Raw genomic sequence first — 21,385 nt, forward strand, 5'->3', positions numbered from 1 at the left:
TTAATCTCACATGGTTTTGACATTAACATGTCAAAATTTGAAATTCACAGCTATGGCTTACAATCTCATAATTGATTGTATCTAGTTAAATTCAGTTTATATATACAGCACCCATTCACAACACATGACACATGATATTTTAAAGCCCTTTACAAAGTCAGTTCAGTAGGATTATACAGACAGGTTACGATGGGTGCTATCTAGAGAAGCCCAGCAGATTGTCATGAACTTTCAGAATTTTCTCCTTCTTGATGAACATATTCCCACAGTGGACAGTGGACAGCAGTGTGTTGTTGACGTTGCAGCAATCCCTCATACAAGCATGCATTTAGTGACAGTGGAGAGGAAAACTCTGCTTTAACAGGAGGAAACCGGCAGCAGAACCAGGCTCCGTATGAATGGCCATCTGCTACATCTGCTGCGGGGTTTGAGAAGACGGAGCAGAGACACAAAAAGGACACAGAAACACTGATCCAGGAGTACTTTCTATCTGAGAGAAAAGTAAAAACGGAATGGTAGCAGTAGCTCTTCCAGTGGCTTCATCTGGGAGAGAAAAACAGGGCCAAGTAATAATTTATAGGAGAACATGAAATTATTGAGAGCAGGTGGCCCTGAGGTGCAAAGCGCCACTGTAAAAATGTCCAGATGCCTACGATTATAGCAGCATAACTCAGCATAACTTCAGCCACTGCAACTATAAGCTTTATCAAAAAGGAAAGTTTTAAGCGTAGTACAGAAAGTAAACAGGGTGTCTGCCTCATGGACTAAAAGTGGGAATTGGTTCCACAGGAGAGTCTACTATTAGAACCACCAGACCTGCAGTCTGAGAGTGAAGTGTTCTGTTAGGAACATATGATGGAACAATCAGATTTCTGATGCATGATGGAGCTTGATTGTTTAAGGACTTTATAATATGAGAAGTATTTTAATTTTAATTTTGGATTTCATAGGAAGCCAATGAAAGGAAGCTAATACAAGAGAAATATTTTCATCACAACTTTTCATGCAGCGTTTTGAACAAGCTGAACGCATCTCACAATTAATCTCATTAAGAGGACTTTTTCTCTCTTAGGAGATTGAAAGTCAAAATTGTAACTCTCAATCTCATGGTTCTGGATTTAAACTTGTGATTTTCAGTCAAAAATATTGCTTTTTAAACTCAAAAGTATTACTTCAGTTTCAGACATCAAAGTTATGACTTTTGATGACAGAATAATGAGATTTTAAGTAAAAAAGTTAAAATTATGACTGCAAGATGTTTGTGCACAAACTTTGAGCATGACGCTATGAAATGGGACGCAGTCAAACTCCTTCCTAAACATAAAAAATACGCCACCAGGTGGTGTATGTTATGTACTGCAGGGATCTTCCGATGGAAGAGATCATCCTCCTCCCCCCTCCTTCTCCTCTGCGGTGCTTTTAGAGGAGCATCGTGGATAGAGTCCTATCTCTCTGAGGCGATCTGCCACACCGAGGAAGGCCCATAAATGAGGGAGCAAACCCAGCAGTAAGAATAAAAATAAAATAAAAACGGAAAAGCTCCCTCAGAACGGGAAGGTGGCGAGCAGAGACCGAGAGGATAGATACATAAACCCGCTGCTGCGTTGACAAGGAGGATAGACCATCCTCTAGCGCCGCAAAGATGGGGAACCGGGGAATGGAGGACCTGATTCCTCTGGTGAACCGCATGCAGGATGCCTTCTCGGCCATCGGGCAGAACGCGGACCTGGACCTGCCGCAGATCGCCGTGGTCGGCGGCCAGAGCGCGGGGAAGAGCTCGGTTCTGGAGAACTTCGTCGGGAGGTAAGTAGCTTTATCCTGGGCTGCGGGGGTGTAGGTGCGCTCCGGCGCGTCACGCAAGCGGCCTGGTTCACACCTTCATTATGGGGCAGGTTGAAATTCTTTCCAGAGGACGCACTAAGACGGGTTGGTCCAAAACTGGCGCACGGTTATCCGGGTGGTTCGCGTTTTAGTCGCACTTTTTTTTTGTCCCTGAAAGCGCCCTGGCAGGCAGATTATTTCTGTGAGGCCTACATAAATCCCCGGCGAAGTTTATCTGTTTACTCCCGCACGATGCATTCACGGACCAGTAGTTAAAAACTGGGTGAATTCAGCATAAATGTCTGTCTCGATAATCACAAATCCCCCTGAGAGCCTTAGAGTCAGAGTAAGTGTTGCCTTTCTATGCAGGGGGATACAGTTTCTGTCCAGTCATGTTGCTTTTATAGCCTCCCTTTTCCTTAACCTCCAGGCTATTTAATTCTGTGCAGAACCGTCTGCAGATATTTTCCACGTTGTTCTCCTGTCTGTCAGAGCTGCTGTTTACTGCTGAAAGAGACGAAAGAAAGCAAAGTGGAGCAAATCTGATCTGCTGCGCTGCAGTCGCTGGTGACCTTGCAGTGAGGGAAAATGAGTCCACCTGAGCTTTGAGCCCTTTCAGCTCAGCTCAAACCATCTGTCTACCAGCGTTTATTATGCTGAGAGGAAAGCTTACTGCACAGGGAGCAGCAAGGTCCAACAAACCTGATTTAAAGACACTTTTGCTTCTTGTTGTTTCGGATGTTTGTCGGATGACGCAGTCAGTGTGATTCAGCCTTGTTTCTTTAAGTTGACCAACTGAGGTCACAACTGGAAATATGCATCATAAAAGATTGGGCAAATAAATAATGTCCAGCGGATCCAAATATCCAGAATTATCCTTACATGAGTTAGTCAAAAGATTTTTTTAACAGATCTCTTATTCACAGGAAGATTTATAGGTGCACTCATAGTTCACCTAGCGGCAGCTAATCTCCATCTTAACTGAGAGTAGGTGTCTGTTTACATGTCTCTATAATCTACACACAGTGCTCTCCGTACAGTCTACTGAGGTCTCAGGAGGAGAATTTATAATAAATACACTCGTAGATTGTGATGAACAGATGAATTACACTGGTGAACAGCACATCACTGCACAAAACTAAATGAGAAAGCCAAAACAGCACCAAAATGAATACAAACAAAATGGGAGAATATATTACAAGAATAATAAAAGTACACAATTTTTACTAGTACACAACATTTGTACTCTGCATATAATTTGTCCAGTCGCTTGGAGCCATACTGCTCTTTGTGCCCACATCTGGTACTGTATACATACCTGGTATATATATATAGGTTAGTGATTGAATAAAGTTAATGAAGAGTGATGGCGACATTGTGATGATGTATTATGATATCCAGCTCTAAAACATCCTTACCTTTTTAGTTTTCTCTTAAGTTAGGTGTTTATGTTGATCACTACCCTTTTTTTAAGTATCAGGCTCTTTTCATTTATTTTAATTCAGTTGTCATTTGTTTAGCTGGTACTTTTGTTTTTACTTGTTTCATGTCTAAATACATTTTCTTCATTAATCAGACTTGTGTGAATGTTTTGCAATAAATGCAGTAAGCGATTAGATTCCTGCTCCTGTTTAATCATTTGAAGTTGCTGTAAAAGCGCCATTTTTATAAACTGTAACCAATGGCATCGTTACAGCTCTTTTTTTTGTTTTAGAAAGACCCTGATTCAATAATGCTCTGCCTTTTCAAGTGATTAAAGCCCTCTTCACACTCATTTTGGTCAACGCTACACTGCTCTCACACGGCTGTAGTCATAGTAACAGCTTCCAGCTGAAGTTTACCTTGGAGATTGAGGTTTGGATGCCAATCAGAAAACTCATAGAAAGAGATGTTAATGAGAATGCTGGACGTGTGTTTTTTACCACAGTGTAAAACAGAAACTATTGTGTTTTTATTCGCTCTGAGTTCAGTTGTAAGGATGCTGCTCTACTGCTTCACCTCCACTCCTTATTCGGTTTGCCTTTATCTGGTTAAACCAATGAAAACTGTACAACAGTGTGTGTTTGCACCTCTTTTCTCCCCCATCCTAGCTTCCTCCTCCTGTCAGTATAACATAGACATCCAACAATGCAGCCCAAAGGATGTTTTCTTCGTAGCTGATGCTAAAACTATTTTATGTCTTTCTTTGTTCAATACAGTTATTTCATATCGGAGGGTTTATGTATCACCTGACCTTATTTAACAGATATCCAGCATTGAAACATGACCTTTGCAAATAGTGGAGAACAAACATTATCCTGCATTCAATTTTTAAGCCTTTTCTTGTCTGTGGCACTAAGTGTTTATATGGACAACTAAGACAAGTGAGTGAGATTCTCTCCAAGTTTAGTGATGGTTATAACACCAATGGGGTCTTGAAAACTGCCCAATTCAAGAAAGGTAGTTGACAGGATTGCAGTCAGGTTCAGTTTAAAGGAGCACTTTATCTATGAAATCAAAGTGGATGGTGCTGTGCGTCTGGCAGGTGTATTTCTGGGAGAAAAGGAGAGTAAACGGTGTTGATTTATGTGGCATCAAAAGCCTGGAGTGACCCCTTGGGACATTAATCGAATGTGTCAGTTGTCTTTTGTGTTGCTTGTCCTTCACCGTGTTAGTTCTGCCATGTGTCCTTTTTTCCCCACTGAGCTCTCACTGTTCAGTTTAATGTTGGTTATCCCCATCTGACTGTTTATCACCTCACCTCAGCTGGATCAAGCCATATCTTTTTGGTTTAGTAGGTCTAAATCAAATGAAATTTGATTTTACTTTCCTTAGAAAATGGCAGAGTATGATGAATTTATCTGTAGTAGTGGGGTTTGCATTTAGTAAAGATGCTTAGTTGAATACATATCAAAGAGCTGCAATTTTTAAGAGTATTTTTACTCTTCCTTAATCAGTTTGGCTGTGGATGCATCATTTATTTTTTATTTTTCTGTATTTGTAATTTATACAAAAGATCCTTGCAGATGCAATAACATTTAGGCAAAAAAGATGTAAAATATCACAGATTTCAAAGATAAGAACATATTTAAGGGGTTGCATATCATCCTCCTCCATGATCATTCACATTATGGGTATGTATCTCTAACCTGTTAGTTTTGGTTTCTAAATATCTAAATAAAATACATAAAATAACAATAAAGTAAGTATCTGAAATATGAATAATTTCTCTACTCAAACACTTCTACTGACACATCCCAATTATAGCACACCTTTGAATGTAAATAACATTGTTTTTCATTAACATAACATAAAGATGAGTAAAACCACTATCTTCGATTTAAAGCTGTCGGCCAGTTAGTATTTTAAACTCACAGGGGTCTAATTATCTCAGACAAAGCAAGTCTCTTGAGTCAAACACATGCAGTCGCATGCTGAACAGTAATTAGGAGCAGAAGTTGAAATTCAAATTCTTAATTTTAAAGTGAAAATAAAAATCTGTTAAAAGACTTAAATTAAAAAGAAAAACCTGTAGTCATGCAAAACCTACACTGAAAGTGGCATTGTGGGTAAAATAACAATATTTACTGATAAGTTCTTGAGTAAAACACTGTTGTATTTAACGTGACATATTTCTCTCTCTATCTGAGAATGGATTAAATTTACTCTGCAGCATTAGTTTAATATGCTGAACGTCTCATACAGTACATAAATATAACTCCTTAAGTATTCAAACGTACTTTCAGTACCATGGACAGCTCTCTCTCTCTCTCTCTCTCTCTCTCTCTCTCTCTCTCTCTCTCTCTCTCTCTCTCTCTATATATATATATATATATATATATATATATATATATATATATATATATATATATATATATATATATATATTTGATTCAGTCAAAGCAGCAAAACCTATTCCCCTAAACCCAACAAAAACTGCTTATTATTGCAACGGTGGTTGTTTTCTCTGTTGACTCCCCCTATTGTTTAATAGAAATCATGGCAAAAACAACATTTTGTTGGTGAAGATTCTCATTGATCCAGGTCATAATCCATCCAAAAAACGGTTAAAAAAGAAAAAAACTGGACTGCTATTGTGAGGCTGAAGACGTTTCGCTTCCCATTCCATCCATTCCCATCATAATGTCTGAAGAAGTGTAGAGTTTCAAGCTTTTATAGACCTGCTGACGAGGCCTCACTTACAACTCAGCAATAGGTCTGATTCCTGCCAAGTCTCACCCCAATTCACACCTCCATACATGAAAGTGTTGAGTAAAATAAGGTTAAGAAAAGTTTTACATTGCAGAATAGTTTTCCTGTGATGCAGTCGAACACCGTAGGATGATATTACAACGGTTTGCTTATCCTACCTGCTGACTTGCACAGCCTAATGCTGTACGGTAAAACTACAGGCTGAGTGATTCCTCGCTCCCAGCTGCCATAACCCTTGCCACCCTCACATTAAGCTGATGATATAAAGATGGCGTCATGTGTTACATAACACTGAGGCAGAGGGCTGGAAGAGAGGAGCAGGACAGTGGACTGCAGCTGTATGAAATACTTTATCGTGTCTAACATTAGGAGAAGGGATAATGTCCCTATGAATACAGGATGAAGGAAACTGTGTAAACTCTTGTTTACAAAGTATTTTTTTAGGTTTTCTACCTAATACATTTTCCATGAGTTGAAGAGCTGTGCCAGTTAAATGGCTTATTGCTAAAAGCATGAAAATCAGAAAAAAATGTAGTCACTCGCATACATTATTTCAGTTACTGATCATATTCATGTTGAATGTGATGCCTTTTTGAAATGACTGTTGCAATGTAACCAAGCAATATTTACAGATATTTAAGACAGATATTTACGTGCACTGTAAAAAAAACAATTTAAGTTATTTTCTCATTGCCTAACAGACAATTCAGACTAAACATTTCTGGCCTCATGTAACTTAGCATTATCAAATTTATTTCTATTTGCAGAATGCTACAAAGACGTGAGAGATAATTTTTTTTAGAAATGTGCTTTTATCTCTCTGCAAATGTAGTTGTTTTCATGCACTTCCTTGGAATTTGTTAGAATAGTCTTTTAACTTCACACCTTGGGTCAAACAACTTGTGTGTCCTTCCAAACGTTTCTCTTAATAGTTTGCTGGCATTTTGTCTCATTCCTCCTGACAGACCTGGTGTAACTTGGGTCAGGTTTATTGTCTGTTTTGCCCTCTCACATTCTTTCAGCTCCAACCGCAAATTGTGTAGAAGTGAGGTCCTGGCCTTGTGACTTTTCTGTGGTTAAGTCACTTTGTAACTGTATGCCTTAGGTCACTGTCCATTTGTAATAGATGTATCTGCCAGAACTACAATTTCCTAACTGTTGTCTTGCAATATTATTCCAAGATTTCTGTAATATCTTCTTTTCCTTTTGATGGCATCTATTTTGACAAGTGCACCAGTCCAGCAGACACCCCCGCAACATGATGCTGCCCTCTGTTCTTGCAAACTTTCATCTCTCTAACACTTCAATTTTACCTTCATTAGACCAGAGGACATGTGCCAAAACATTTAGATAATTGTCCCAGAGGGGATTTGCGAGCTTTAATCTGTTTTATGTTGCTTTTAGGATAGGGCTTTGTTCTTCTCAGAGGGGTCTTTCAGGCCATGTCGGAACAGGACCTGTTTCACCGTGCATAATGGCACTTATTTTATCTGCTTCAGCCAACGTCCTCACAAGGTCTTTTGGCTTTGTTCTGGGGGCTGATATCCACATTTCAGATCAAAACCTATTAATTTCTGGGACACATGACCTAACTCCTTCCTGAACGACAGGATGACTTAACTTTTCCAGCATGTTCATGCTATATTGTTGATGTCTCCCTGATATCTGGGATTGTTTATTTGGACTTTTCCATGGTCAAACCAGTGTGTTTGAGGTGTTGCCATAAAATACATCCTCCTCTGTTCCTCTCTTTAACTCGAATGTCGTGACCTATCAAAAGTGTATAATGCCACGAGGTAATCACCTGGGCTACACTAAAAGGTTTAAATGAATAGCAAGCATGTATTAAATAGTGGAGATGTGTTTCCACTTCAGGAGCCATTTCCAGGAACCAGGGCTTTCCGGGGCCATTACCACCCCCTGCAAACCACTGCATTTACCAAAGAAACAACGACCAGTGTAGACATTTACCCCTGACAGTCCTGGGAGTTTTGTGTCGGGTGTCCTAAGGTGTGCTAAGCATTTCACTTTGGTTGATTCTTTTTTTGTTTCAACATTATGCACTGCCTGGCCAAAAAAAAAAGTTACCACCAAAAAATAGGTCACACACTCTAATCTTTCATTGGACCGCCTTTAGCTTTGAATAGAGCACACATTCGGTGTGGCATTATTTCGATAAGCTTCTGCAATGTCACAAGATTTATTTCCACCCAGTGTTGCATTCATTTTTCACCAAGATTGAATTGATGATGGGAGAGTCCGCCTCCTGTGCAAAGCCAGCACATCCCAAAGATGCTCAATGGGGTTTAAGGTCTGGACTCTGTGGTGGCCGATCCACGTGTGAAAATGACGTCTTATGCTCCCTGAACCACTCTTTCACATATTCAGGCCCGGTGAATTCTGGCATTGTCATCTTGGAGTATGTCTGTGCCACCAGGGAAGAAAAAAAATCAATTAATCCAATAACCTGGTCATTCAGTAAATTCAGATAGTCAGCTCACCTCATTCTTTGAGCTCATACTGTTGCTGAACCTGGACCACCACAGCACAGCCCCCACAGGATTGTACAGTAGGCACTAGGCATGATGGATGCATTACTTCATCTACCTCTCTTCTTACCGTGAGACTCTGGAACAGGGTAAATCTGGACTCATCAGACCGTATGACCTTCTTCCATTGCCCCAGAGTCCAATCTTTATGTACCTTAGTAAATTGAAGCCATTTTTCCAGTCAGTCTCACTGATTAGCGGTTTTCTTAAGGCTACACAGCTGTTCAGTCCCAATCCCTTGAGTTCCCTTCGCATTGTGCGTGTGGAAATGCTCTTACTTTCACCATTAAACATAGCCCGGAGTTCCACTGTTGCTTTTCTTCAATTTGATTTCACCAAACGATCACGATCATTCAGGATTTTTTTTCCAGACAAGGTTTTTCCACTATCCTTCCAGTTTGTAATAATGCATTTCACAGTTCTTAACCCAATCTTGGTAGTTTCTGCAAACTCCTTAGATGTTTTCTCTGCTTGATGCATGCCAATGATTTGACCATTCTGAAACAGACTAACATCTTTTCCACGACCACGGGATGTGTTGTTCAACATGGTCGTTTAACAAATGACAAGCTACTCATTGCACTAGTTCGGGTTAAATAACTTGTTCCCAGCTGAAACATAATCGCCTATGCGGTAATTATACAATGGGATAAACAAACTCTGCACTGCAATGCTATTTTTCCAAAGATCGTACAAATGTTAGAATAGTCTGCAGTTTACATTTTCTGTTGACGTTAATGGTGATAGATTTCAAATAATGTTATTTTGCAGCTGTATGTGAGGAAAGGAGTAAAATTTTGCTCTAACATTTTTTAGGGTTTTAAAACATATATATTCTGAGGATATACATATATAAAAAATGAACACACAACCTCAGGGGGCGATTCTTAAGGGAGTTTCAACAAAACCACAACCACAGAAAAAGCTCTTCATACTTGTTTTCTCACAAACCATCCTTCCAGTTTTCTACAACATGCTTCACTTGCAATCTCTTTTTTTTCTTCCTTTTAATTTACCAGTAAATGGTAAAGGTTAGGAGTTAAGCAAGTACGTTTATATAATTAGGATTGCTGAACAAAAAAAAAAGTCATTGCTTTAACATTTACATGCTTTTTCACATATGCTTTTGACAAAATGTTTAAGATTTTATGGATGCGGTAAAATGTGGTATTAGGGGCCTTGTTGCAATCTTAAAGGTAGTTTTATGCTACGTGGTAAACTATTAAAACCGGATTGAGCCTGTAAAGGGTGAGACGGCAGTCAGTGGGAAACAGAGGGGGAGATGACATAATTTATCGAGGCACCGCTACAGGGGATTAGCACTAATCTCTGCTTGGCTTCAATACATTCTCCTATTGGATGTGGCCTAACCCACGATTCCAACCATCCAGCAACCAGAAGTGCCGTTGGCTCCACCATCAACCTCTGTCTTGTCTGAATGTGTGTTATTTATTCATCGGCTAGATCCATCCCATCTTTGTGGAGCCTGTTGGGGGGGAAACACAAGCATCGTTGCGCTGCTACGTTGCTGTCAGGGCTTGTAATACTGGACGCATTAGAGGAGGATTAGATGAGGCTCAGTGTCTGACAGCTTCTGGAATCGGAAGTGAGGTGATGTGCATAAGCAGCGAAGGAGTGTTGGGTTTAAGCTGTGAGACGGGTCATGCATGAAACAATAAGGAGAGGACTTAAAGGCGTGTATATTATTTACCCATATATCGTATATTTCTATGTACTTATTGAAGTTTATGAGACCTGAAAAGAATTTCAAATTAGCTCTCAAAGACTTCCTGTTTCTTTCAGCCACTCGTTTATTTCAGCCACTGGCCCCTGTCCAGAGCCCAAAATCTACAGAACCACATTATATCTAATGTCCAATGGGCGTCCAATGGATTCATGTAGTTGTTTGGGGTTAGTAAAAGTATTTCCCATCACACCATCAGAACCAAAATGCACAGGGTTTGTAACTGAGACTAGGTGCTAAGATTGTCTCTTCTGCAACAAACACCAAAGATTGTTCTGCATGAAAAAAAGAATATGAATATGTGGAAAAGATCCTGATATCCACTGTTAGGAACAGTGGATGATCTGTGGGGTTGTGGGCCTGGTGTGAAATATAGGAGGATTTTTAAATGCAAATCTAGGGGCCTCCACCAGACAACTCAAAATGGATGATCAATTAGTCTTTCCTCAGGATTATAATCCAAAAATATATGTTTAGGTCAATACAGATATGGTTCACCAGACACAGATTCCACCTTCTTCAATGGTCATGTCTTCCCCCCAGATCTAAATCAAATGGAAAACATGTAGGGTGAACTAAACAGATGAGAGCACTAGAAAGGACCCGAGACTCAAGATGATTTAGATCTTCAGCATGAGATCAGTGTGAGAAATGTTTTTGAAAGCTTTGTTAACAGATCCAACATGGTTATCTGCAAAAAGGGAACTAAAAGTGAGTAACATACTATTGAAATTAGTGTATTTATCCTTGATGTAAGCAAGTATATAAGTTTATCTGCCAATGGAGTGAGCATTTTTTACCCCTAAAATAAGATAATTAGATATACTGGACTTGAAGTAAGATGATGGAGATGAGTTGTTCCTATTATTAGTGCAAAAATTGGCAGATCATTTAAACTTGCTGCTCAAATCAAGGACAAATGCACTAATTTCAAGAAGATTTTACTTACTCTTAGTTCCCTTTGTGCAGTGTAATGTGGCCAGCATTGCACATGGTGAGACAAATCTTCTCTGATGCGGTCTCAAAGACAACAGAGGATTTCATCCTGATGGTATTTCTGATACAACGACGTTGGCAGTTGGATCATTTAGATCTTTGGGGATTTAGAGGCTCGGGTCTCACTGGACCAGGTTTGTCTTGGTTCATCCGGAAAAGTCTTGTTTGCGTCACAGATTGTTGGGTTGTTTCTTAAGTGGGCAGTCTAATTCTGCTCAAATGAGCTGCACAACTCGAAATGACACAACAGGGCAGCGGTAACCTAATTCATAATTTTTAGTGTTATTTGATCGCTGCACTGTAGTGTAAATGTAATAAATAAGTATGATGAACATAAACGATCAGTGTTTTACCATAACTTAGAAAGTTTACAGCAAATTCATTGTTATTAAATAAAAACTGGCAAAAATAATGAACAATAACCTACAGTCATTGATTATTTTACATCATCTGCCTGTTCCTGTCCACCAAATAGACAAAGAAATCACAAATTGGCAGAATTTAAGGAGTTTTAAGGCTGTTAAACAGTACAGATGGTCAAAGAAGTTGCTAGAGGCTCAGTGAGGAATGAAAGAGATTTGAGGCCGGCATTTATTAATGACTGTACTACTGCTAAGTGCTTTCCAAAGGTAAAATGATGCAACGATTTCTGTGTCTCAATATCATTTGGCTGTTTTGTTTAATCAGTCTTAGTCCTCTCATCCCCATGATGAAGGGATTGTGCCAGCGTGTAGGTGTTTTTCACCCCCCCCACGTTGTTGTAGGAGACTTAACAACGCAGGGCATTGGCTGGAGCAGCAGCTCTTCTAAAAGAATCAGTGAAAGGATCGGCAATTTGTTTATTGCTAGGGAGAGTGATAAATAAAGGAATTATTTTCTGGCAATTATAAGTGCACAAACTATGTCTGTGGCTGTGGTCATGGGGAAGATCTCTCTCTCTCTGGTGAGGAGGAAACGAGTGAGAGGAAGACCTGCAGTCAGGACCATCTGTCCTCTGTGAAAGGTGTCCAACTAGGAGAAAAGGGGGTGAACACCAAATGGAAAAAGAAGATTTACAGACAGGTAGACCAGATGGAGATGGTCTACCAAAGGGATTTACTTTAATTGTGATGAAGCAGAATAACAAATGATAAATCAGCTCTTTTACCTTGTTTTACCTAGTTTTTTCTCTCTTTCTTGCCTTTATTACATTGTGTTTTTAACAACAAATATATATATATATATATATATATATATATATATATATATATATATATATATATATATATATATATATATATATATATATATATAACTAATGGAGGTTAATAACATGTTATCTTAATCTCAAATTTTGATGCAGTAAAACACACAATGTGATAAAATGATGCAGATGTTTTTATTTTTTTTTAAATTTAGGTTCAGCCTTAATGTAGTTTAAGTGTGAAGAGTCATTCAGTTTAACATTTCTGACCAGATTATATGTAGGACAACAAGTAACCTGATTAATTTCTCATTCTTGCAAAGCAGATTTGACAAAAAATAAGTAAATAAATAACAAGCCAGACCTTGAACACGAAAGCTGCCAAAAGAAGCTGACGAGTTAGACCTCTTCCTCAAATTAAAGTGAAATAATTGTATTATAACTTTATGAGTTGTTTGGTTTAGAAAATACAAATGTTGGATTTTTATTTGTTCTTAGAAAACACACATTAGGCGTAATGTTGCTGTAAATGCCCCCAGTTCTGGTCTGCAAAGGTTTTTTGCACCCATGTAAAAATAAATTTGAATGCACTGAAAACAAAATAATAAATCAAACTAATGTGCGCTAAAGGCAAAGGAGTTTATGTAGCTTTTATGATGGAGATCAGCTGCTTCAACTGATGCATAAAATGTGCATATTTCCCATGAAACCTTGAGCAGAGCCTAAACAATGATTTGACAAAAAAGGTTTAATCTAGTTAGGAAACATGTCTAAAGGATTCCTACACAGTGATGGAAAAGTCCAGAAAGCTATAGATTTTCTTCCTTTTATATAATTGATCCAGATATGTGTAGAAAATAGTAAAGTAAGAAATATTTCTTCATCCAGTCATTTATTATGACTGCTCTCTGCACAACGAATTGTCTCTCAAGGATTGTAAAGTTTACCTTTGACTTATCTCCTCTATATTCAAAGTTAACTTTGGTGTTAGCGTGTTCTCTATATTTAAGTCTGGAATGTATGGGATCCACCACATATTAAGTGTTGAGGGATGGACTCCTGAGAACTTTTACGGGTTTTCTAATTGCCACATCCATTATCAGTGGTCGTTTTATCATCTTATCAGCTGACATGAAGGTTGTCAAAGGTTGTCACCGCTGTTCTTTGGTGCCCTCTTCTCCTGGAGGTGGTAAATAAGTGCAGAATGAACTAAGGCTTCATCTCTGACGGGCAGCATCTCCCCTAAAATCAGGCGATGGGACAGGGTCTGATAGAATTAGTGGAAATAGGACGATTTTTGCCCATGATGCTGGTTTCCCCTACACAATTTTATTCTGTACACTCACATTCAGAAGATTTTGCAAACAAGAATCTTACATTTATCAACTACAATATGAGATATAAAGTGTAATTTTTATGCATTGGACAAAAAAAGTTTTTTGTGGATTACGTTTTGTTGTTATTTGCTCTTTTTTTTGGTGCAGATTTGGCTTTACGTTATTTGATCAATCATTTCCAAAAACACGTTTATTTAATTCTGCATGTACATAGTCAATGCGCACACAGACGACTCTCAGAGAACGCTAAGTAAACGCGTATTCACACGTCAGTGAATGACAACAGTCTTGACGGCTGGCTGAAGAGCGTGCCGTACCAGGGGCCCGCTGGCACCAAGGTTGCATCAGCAGCAAAACAAAACAGCACACTTCATGTAAGAAAACGTCTCAATATCCTGATTGTGAAACAGACTCTCAGGCTGTCACAAGCACACATGTATGACTATCCAGGCTTGGAGTCAGTCAGAAACCTTCACTCTTGATTGGACACACGCTATTTTTTTTTTTTTTTTAACTATCATGCTTTAGCTTTAGCTACGTTTGGGGATTTTTTTCTCTTCTTCCCACTGCTTCAACAGCAATTGTTGTTCAGTGGGAAACAGTACAATACAATAAGACTTTAGAAATAGCAATAGATTTTTATTTTATGGTATTCAGAAGGCTTTCTAAAATTACATGAAGAAAGTTGTCTCTGACACCAGCTGTGCTACAGCCTCAGTCTGGTTTGAAAGCAGGAATGCTTAAAAATATCTGGACAGTTTTTCCTCTAAAAAGGATTATTGGTTTAAGTGGTAAAGAACAAAAAAACAAAAACAAATAAAGGTCCAAATTTGGCTCATGGTGCTTTCATGTCACAATGTTTTTTTTTTTGTCATCTCAAATTAATATAAATTACTGGGTATAAAAGAATAACTGTTTCTTGAGTAGTTCTGATTACAAGTTTTCTATCAGATAATAGCCACACAGTATTTCATTAGGTACAATATAAAGCCAAAACTTTTAGATTTTCCTTTTATGTATATATTTTGCATGTTCCTTTTTAAAATTTCATTGTCAAGCTGCTGTGATTCATGTATTAATTTGGTTCACAGTAATGTACAATTTTTAAAATGTTAAGACACATCATGAACTAGTGCAAGAAATCACAAATAAGTGATGTACACACTAAAGATATTAGATGTTTCTTTAATAACAGACATTTAATTTTACTTGTAACACACAACACTTGAAGTTCACTCTTTGAAGATCTTTATACGATTGCAAGCAACACCAGCATGCAACACGGAGCAGCATCCGTACGATCGCACATACAACAAACCTCAAAGCATGCGTCAAGTCACTCCCTGAGATACACGGGCTTCATGCTGTCACTGTTGGCTCCTTCCTGGCCAGGTCTAGTCACTTTAGTTATTATTTAAAAATTAAAGCTTTTTATATGTTTAATTCTAGTCCCTCTGCCTTTTAGGTTACATTGACCATTAAACTTGAGTCTCTGATTGTGTGTTACAGGGATTTTCTTCCTCGTGGTTCCGGCATCGTGACCCGTCGTCCTTTGGTTCTGCAGCTGGTGAACAGCCCTACAGGTAAACTGTATGAATCTTTTAGTGATGTTAACTTAACATATGTAGGTAACCTGAAAAATCTTTACTCACTCAGCGTAAAAAGCATAAAAGATGACAGAAATCAGGAAGATGAGCTGGATTACCCGAACGATGCATCTACACTGCTTTGCAACGATACACTCTCCATGGAGTGAAAGTTCATAGACAATTTATAAACATGAGGCTGAATTAGATTTTCCTTTGAATTTCAGTCTAGGTCGTCCAAAATTTTGCTGTCAGGCCACTGAGTCACGCAAGCAAAGAAAATCGTTCAAATCCGGTTTTAAACTTGCTACGCAGGCTACCAATCAGGTGCAGGTTTAATTTCTAAAATGTAGTCTTAACCCTCAGAGCGTCATATTACAGTTTTTATTGGTTGCTTTGACCTGTTTGAAGAAACTGGCAACCTCTCAGTTTTCAGCGTCACCATCTCTGCAGAGCAAAAGACACCTCTTGCAAATGAGTTAACCCATTTTCATTGGTTTGACTCATTTTCCCCACCCTTTTGCAAAACAGTTAACGCAGATGTCATTCATGCAGTCCAAACTCCATTGCTTTAGCTGTGGTAGCAAAACAGAAACTATATGTCCCAAGCTCTTAGAAACTTCTTGATCAGAATGAAATCACTGAAGCACCTGTTTGACACCTCTTTACACAATTTTTCAATTTGCAGTCAGTTTACAGGCTTTACGTAAAAGGTGCCATGTTGTGTGTTGTTCTTTGCAAGCATGGATGGTCAACGTAAGGCAGATGAGAGTCAGAGTAAAAGGTAGATGCTTAAGGGAAGACGATTATGAGGAAGAGGAATCCATGTGTGAGGTGGCAGTGTAGCTGGAAGGGCTGAATTTACAGATGAAATTTAGGCAACTATGATTGATCATGTGGTAAATCACGGCCTTTCACTTAGAGGTGCAGGACAAACAGTCCAAACTTTTCTCAATAGAAACAAAGTTGCATCCATGGTAAGAGTTTTTCGACGGGACAGCAGGTATTGCTGCTATACAGTATATATATCTCTATCTATTCCTATAGAGGAATTCTTCATTGCATGGCGATGGAAAGTATATGATCACTGCCCCTATGAGCAGATGCCCTTGCTCAATGCAATGACTGCTGCTGCACAAGATGTAGATGCAGAGGCATGTAAAGGATGGATCAGGCATGGATGAAGATTTTTTCCTAGGTGCAAGGGAAAATATTGAATGTGACGTAAATGAGGCCATGTGGCCTATTCATTAGGACAGAATGGACTAGAAAAGACAAACAGCTCTAGTATTTTCTGTTGGAATCTTTCATTTTATGGAATATTTCATTTGTTTATCTGGAAAAAAAGAATGAAGAATCAATAAAATTTGCAACACAACATATTTGCTTCAGGATCCATTTTTTGCAAAAAGGCAAATTTGATTACAAATGACACTGCCATGTAAGCTGCGTACAGTCTTTGGCTACAATGAACCAGCAATGCTGCACTGATTCACACTGAGTGTGGTATTCTGCATTTTGTTGCCCCTTGTGTAACGAATGATTGGAAGGGCTCAAACATTTGTGTGCAAGTTGTGTTGTTTGAGGGCAAAATGTGCTTTTGGATGATATGTTAAATGTTTTGGCAGAGTTGGAGCCTTTTGCAAACAAAATATTTAATTTTGACCATTGGTGCCACTGTTTAGACCTCTGCGTTAACTGTTTTGAAAAATGTGGGTTTTGAGTTGACTGCTGTGTCAAAGCAACCAATAAAAACTGTAACGGCCTCCGTCCTCTATTTCTGATATGATTTAAACACATACCTCCTCCTATAGTTCAGTTCAGTTTATTCGAACAACAAAACAATATAAGATGTGTAAATACAACACAACACAATGAATACATAAACCATAATAAATTGTTCGAAAAGGAATGGGACGAAGTATAAACTTTTAAGTTTCCCATCCCTAATGATTCAAGTGACCTAAGTTGCTCATTTAACTAATTACATTCACTCTTCCATAAACCTGTTTTTTTATCTTTCCTCGTCTACATATTTATCCAAAAGTAATTTTTTGTACCTTCTCTTAAACAAATTTATGTTCACACTCTGCTTTTAACACGGCTTTAAACTATTCCATAACTTCACTCCACTACTTGATATAGTCATTCTTTTCATCGTTGTTCGTACCATCTTCGTTCTGAATACTGCATCTCCTCTAAAGTTATATTTTTCATCTCGTTCTTGAAACAATTCATTTATATTTTTAGCCACGAGTTTGTTTTTTACTTTATACATTACTTGCGCTGTCTTAAATTTTACCAGGTCTGTGAATTTTAATGTATATAGCTTTAAACATAATCGATTGGTGTGCTCTCTAAATCCTACTTTACATATTATTCTTATTGCTCTTTTTTGTAGTGTACATATGGATTGTAATGTGCTCTTATAGATGTTGCCCCAAACTTCAACACAGTAAATCAAATATGGCAAGAACAATGAAAAATAAAGCTTTTTTAGAGATTTTGGGTTCAATATATAACTCGCCTTACTAAGAATAGCACAGCATTTGGCAAGCTTATTTTTCACATAGCTTACATGTGGTTTCCAGCAGATCTTGTGGTCTAAAATCACACCACAAGAAACTTTATTTCACTCACTTTTTTGATTTCTTTATTATCAATTAAAATGTTTCCATTAATCTCAGAATTCTTTCTTCCAAATATAATAAACTTTGTTTTGTCCAAATTAAGAGATAATTTATTTTTGTCAAACCAAATTTTAAATTTATTCATTTCTGTTGTAATTAGCTCCAAGATCTGCGGTAAACTTTCGCCCGAACAAAATACATTTGTGTCATCTGCAAATAAAATCAATGACAGTGCCCTTGAAACTTTACAGATGTCATTTATATAAATGATAAATAATTTGGGGCCCAGCACTGAACCCTGTGGTACTCCACATGTAATTTCCAAGAGCTCTGATTTATGTTCCCCTATTTGAACAAATTGCTGTCTATTTCCTAAGTAGCCTATAAGTTTCCTATAGCTGATATCATCAGTTCAAAACCGTGTTCCTGTTGCACCCAGATAGTACAATCCATTACTTATCTTCCTACAGAGGTCGGGCTCTGTGGATGCTTTTTAAAAAGCAGGTTAAAACATTTTTATTCCAAAATTTTCATGATATGCATTTAACGTATTTTATTTTTTCTGTTGTACAATGCTGTGTATTTTGTTGGGTTTACCCTCCTCTTGAAGCATTTTGTGACACCTGTCTATGAAAATGTGTACTTTACTTATTATCTAACTGGTGGTTTAATGTCCTTTAAATTATTATTAGTACTTTTTTACTGGCTTCAATTGTTTAGTTTCCACATTGAGTTTGTTGTTTTCACGCAGAGAGAAGGCTTTAGCTATTCTTTTTTTTATGTTTCTGTTTCCTTTTTTCTTTCTTATACAGAACATGCAGAGTTCCTCCACTGTAAGGGCAAGAAATTCACAGATTTTGATGAAGTGCGACAGGAGATCGAGGCAGAGACTGACCGCATCACTGGAGCCAATAAGGGCATCTCCCCTGTGCCCATCAACCTGCGCGTCTACTCGCCTAATGGTAAGCCTGATATAGATTTGACCGCTTTGCTTCTGCAATACATATAGATTTACTTATGTTTTTTTGGGGCTTTACATTGCCAATTGTACCACATCAAGATCTAATATCTTAATGTGGCATTTTGTTTCACATCATCTCAGTTCCTCTGTTGTCTTTGCTGCTCACAGTGCTGAACCTGACGCTGGTGGACCTGCCGGGAATGACCAAGGTGCCGGTGGGAGACCAGCCTGCAGACATCGAGTCTCAGATCAGAGAAATGCTCATGCAGTTTGTCACCAAGGAGAACTGCCTCATGCTGGCCGTGTCCCCGGCCAACTCCGATCTGGCCAACTCTGACGCTTTAAAGATTGCCAAAGAGGTCGACCCTCAGGGTGAGGACATGCATGCCAGCAAACGCTCAGAGTGATGCTCCAAAAGGTCAACACTGAGAGATAAAATACTGTCACTGAAAGGAAATATAAACTATTTTAATGTATTTATTTTGCCAGAAAGTATTGATTTTTTTCTATGATTAGTTCTTGCAATGTTTATTTATTTTAAGGACTTAAACTTTTTCAGATTCATTTTGAAGACCAAAAGGTTATATTTCCTTTACCTGCTCAAAAAAACATGAGCATGCAATATTTGAATTAAACAACTTAGTAGGATTTCCTGTAGTAGAGGGGACGTATAAATTCAATTCAATTCAATTTTATTTATATAGCGCCAATTCATGAAACATGTCATCTCGAGGCACTTTACAAAGTCAAAATCAGTCAGATTATACAGATTGGTCAAAAATGTCCTATATAAGGGAACCAGTTGATTGCTTCAAAGTCCCGACAAGCAGCATTCACTCCTGAAGAAGCGTAGAGCTACAGGAAGAGTCGTCTGCATTGTCCATGGCTTTGCAGCAATCCCTCATACTGAGCAAGCATGAAGCGACAGTGGAAAGAAAAACCACCCATTAGCGGGAAGGAAAAACCTCCAGCAGAACCGGGCTCAGTATGAACGGTCATCTGCCTCGACCGACTGGGAGTTACAGAAGACAGAGCAGAGACACAACAAGAGAGACAAAAAGCACAGAAGCACACATTGATCCAGTAATCTGTTCTATATTAGATGGTAATAGCGGGTGAGCCGTCTTCTCTGGATGATGTCACAGTTAACAGAACGCCAGACCAGGTGTACCTACTATGAAGAAAAAGAGAGAGAGCAAAAAGTTAAAAGCTGAAATGATGACAGTCATTTCAATGTAATACAATGCAAAACTGGAGAACAGTAGACTGAAGAACAGTAGAAATCAGTAGAGTGAGAAAATTAGACCCTGATGTCCTCCAGCAGCCTAAGCCTATAGCAGCATAACTATAGAGATAGCTCAGGGTAACATGAGCCACTCTAACTATAAGCTTTGTCAAAAAGGAAAGTTTTAAGATTAGTTTAAAAAATAGACAGGGTGTCTGCCTCACGGACCAAAACTGGGAGTTGGTAAATCATTATACATCTAAAACTTTGAAAGATGTTTTGCCAATTTGCTTCATTAAACGACAATTGCCCAGTTTGCAAATGCTTTTGAGTTCGATAGACATGTTTTTTTTTGTCTGTTCCAAACATTGAGAACAGGATTTGGCTCAGTCTTTCTTTGGAAAATGCTTGCTGTATTTAGCCAATTTTAATAAATAAATCAAAGCAGATGTTGGTGCTTCAAAGTCTGCATTTGAGTAAAAGTCACTGGATAGAAGTGGTCCTATTTGCTTTGAAATTAAAGAGATTGGAAATAGTGTGCTTATCAAAAGACAAAGACTTGGTTTTGTAGCTAATATTTGATTGCAGGAAGATTTAAACTTGTCTTTAAAAATGTTGCCCCAATTAAAAATAAAAATGTCCCCATGCGCATCGGCCACCTGCGATTGTGGCCAAATCGTACTTGAATTGCAGTTGGGGGGCTGCACTTTGGACACCCCTGTTTTAAAGTATTGCCATTTTGCAAAGTAAATGGCTAGTTTTTCTACAGTGGCCAGGGTTTCAATATGGAACCTGCAAAATATTGACTAAAAGGATGGATGGATGATGGATGGATGGTTGTCATTTTTCCAGACTTCCTAGGAACCCTGCATTTTGCTTCACTTCCTTCATTGAGAAAATCATGCATTAATGTTGTATTTATTGGATGTATTTCTGCGGACTCTGTTACTACCCATAGGTATGAGGACCATAGGGGTGATCACCAAGCTTGACCTGATGGACGAGGGGACAGATGCTAAAGACATCCTGGAGAACAAGCTGCTTCCCCTGCGGAGGGGTGAGAACCCGTGCATAAACATTCCTAGTTTCTCCACTTCAGGGCAGTGCAGTGACACATTGTTTCCCTCTTGTGGTAGAAAGGCAAGCATACTCAAAGCGGGTC

The 21,385-nt window shown here is 38.5% G+C and overlaps 1 protein-coding gene across 12 annotated transcripts in view; it reads left to right on the plus strand.

Annotated features, from left to right (window-relative positions):
* Window positions 1-1,384: 1,384 nt before the first annotated feature.
* Window positions 1,385-21,385, plus strand: part of dnm1a (dynamin 1a) — a 67,066-nt gene continuing 47,065 nt past the window's right edge. For 4 of the 12 annotated variants that reach the window (XM_012874509.3, XM_036140202.1, XM_021322579.2 and 1 more), the window contains exons 1-5: window positions 1,387-1,803; window positions 15,331-15,404; window positions 18,850-18,999; window positions 19,167-19,370; window positions 21,182-21,280. In XM_012874509.3, coding sequence (XP_012729963.2) covers window positions 1,643-1,803; window positions 15,331-15,404; window positions 18,850-18,999; window positions 19,167-19,370; window positions 21,182-21,280 — 688 coding nt within the window. In that variant the 5' untranslated portion in view covers window positions 1,387-1,642. Of the gene's footprint in view, window positions 1,804-15,330; window positions 15,405-18,849; window positions 19,000-19,166; window positions 19,371-21,181; window positions 21,281-21,385 lie in introns of all 12 variants that reach the window. The other 8 variants (XM_012874508.3, XM_036140204.1, XM_012874505.3 and 5 more) reach the window with 4 other exon arrangements.

The sequence above is a fragment of the Fundulus heteroclitus genome, chromosome 8 (genome assembly GCF_011125445.2).
Source record: "Fundulus heteroclitus isolate FHET01 chromosome 8, MU-UCD_Fhet_4.1, whole genome shotgun sequence".
Lineage (NCBI taxonomy): Eukaryota > Metazoa > Chordata > Actinopteri > Cyprinodontiformes > Fundulidae > Fundulus > Fundulus heteroclitus.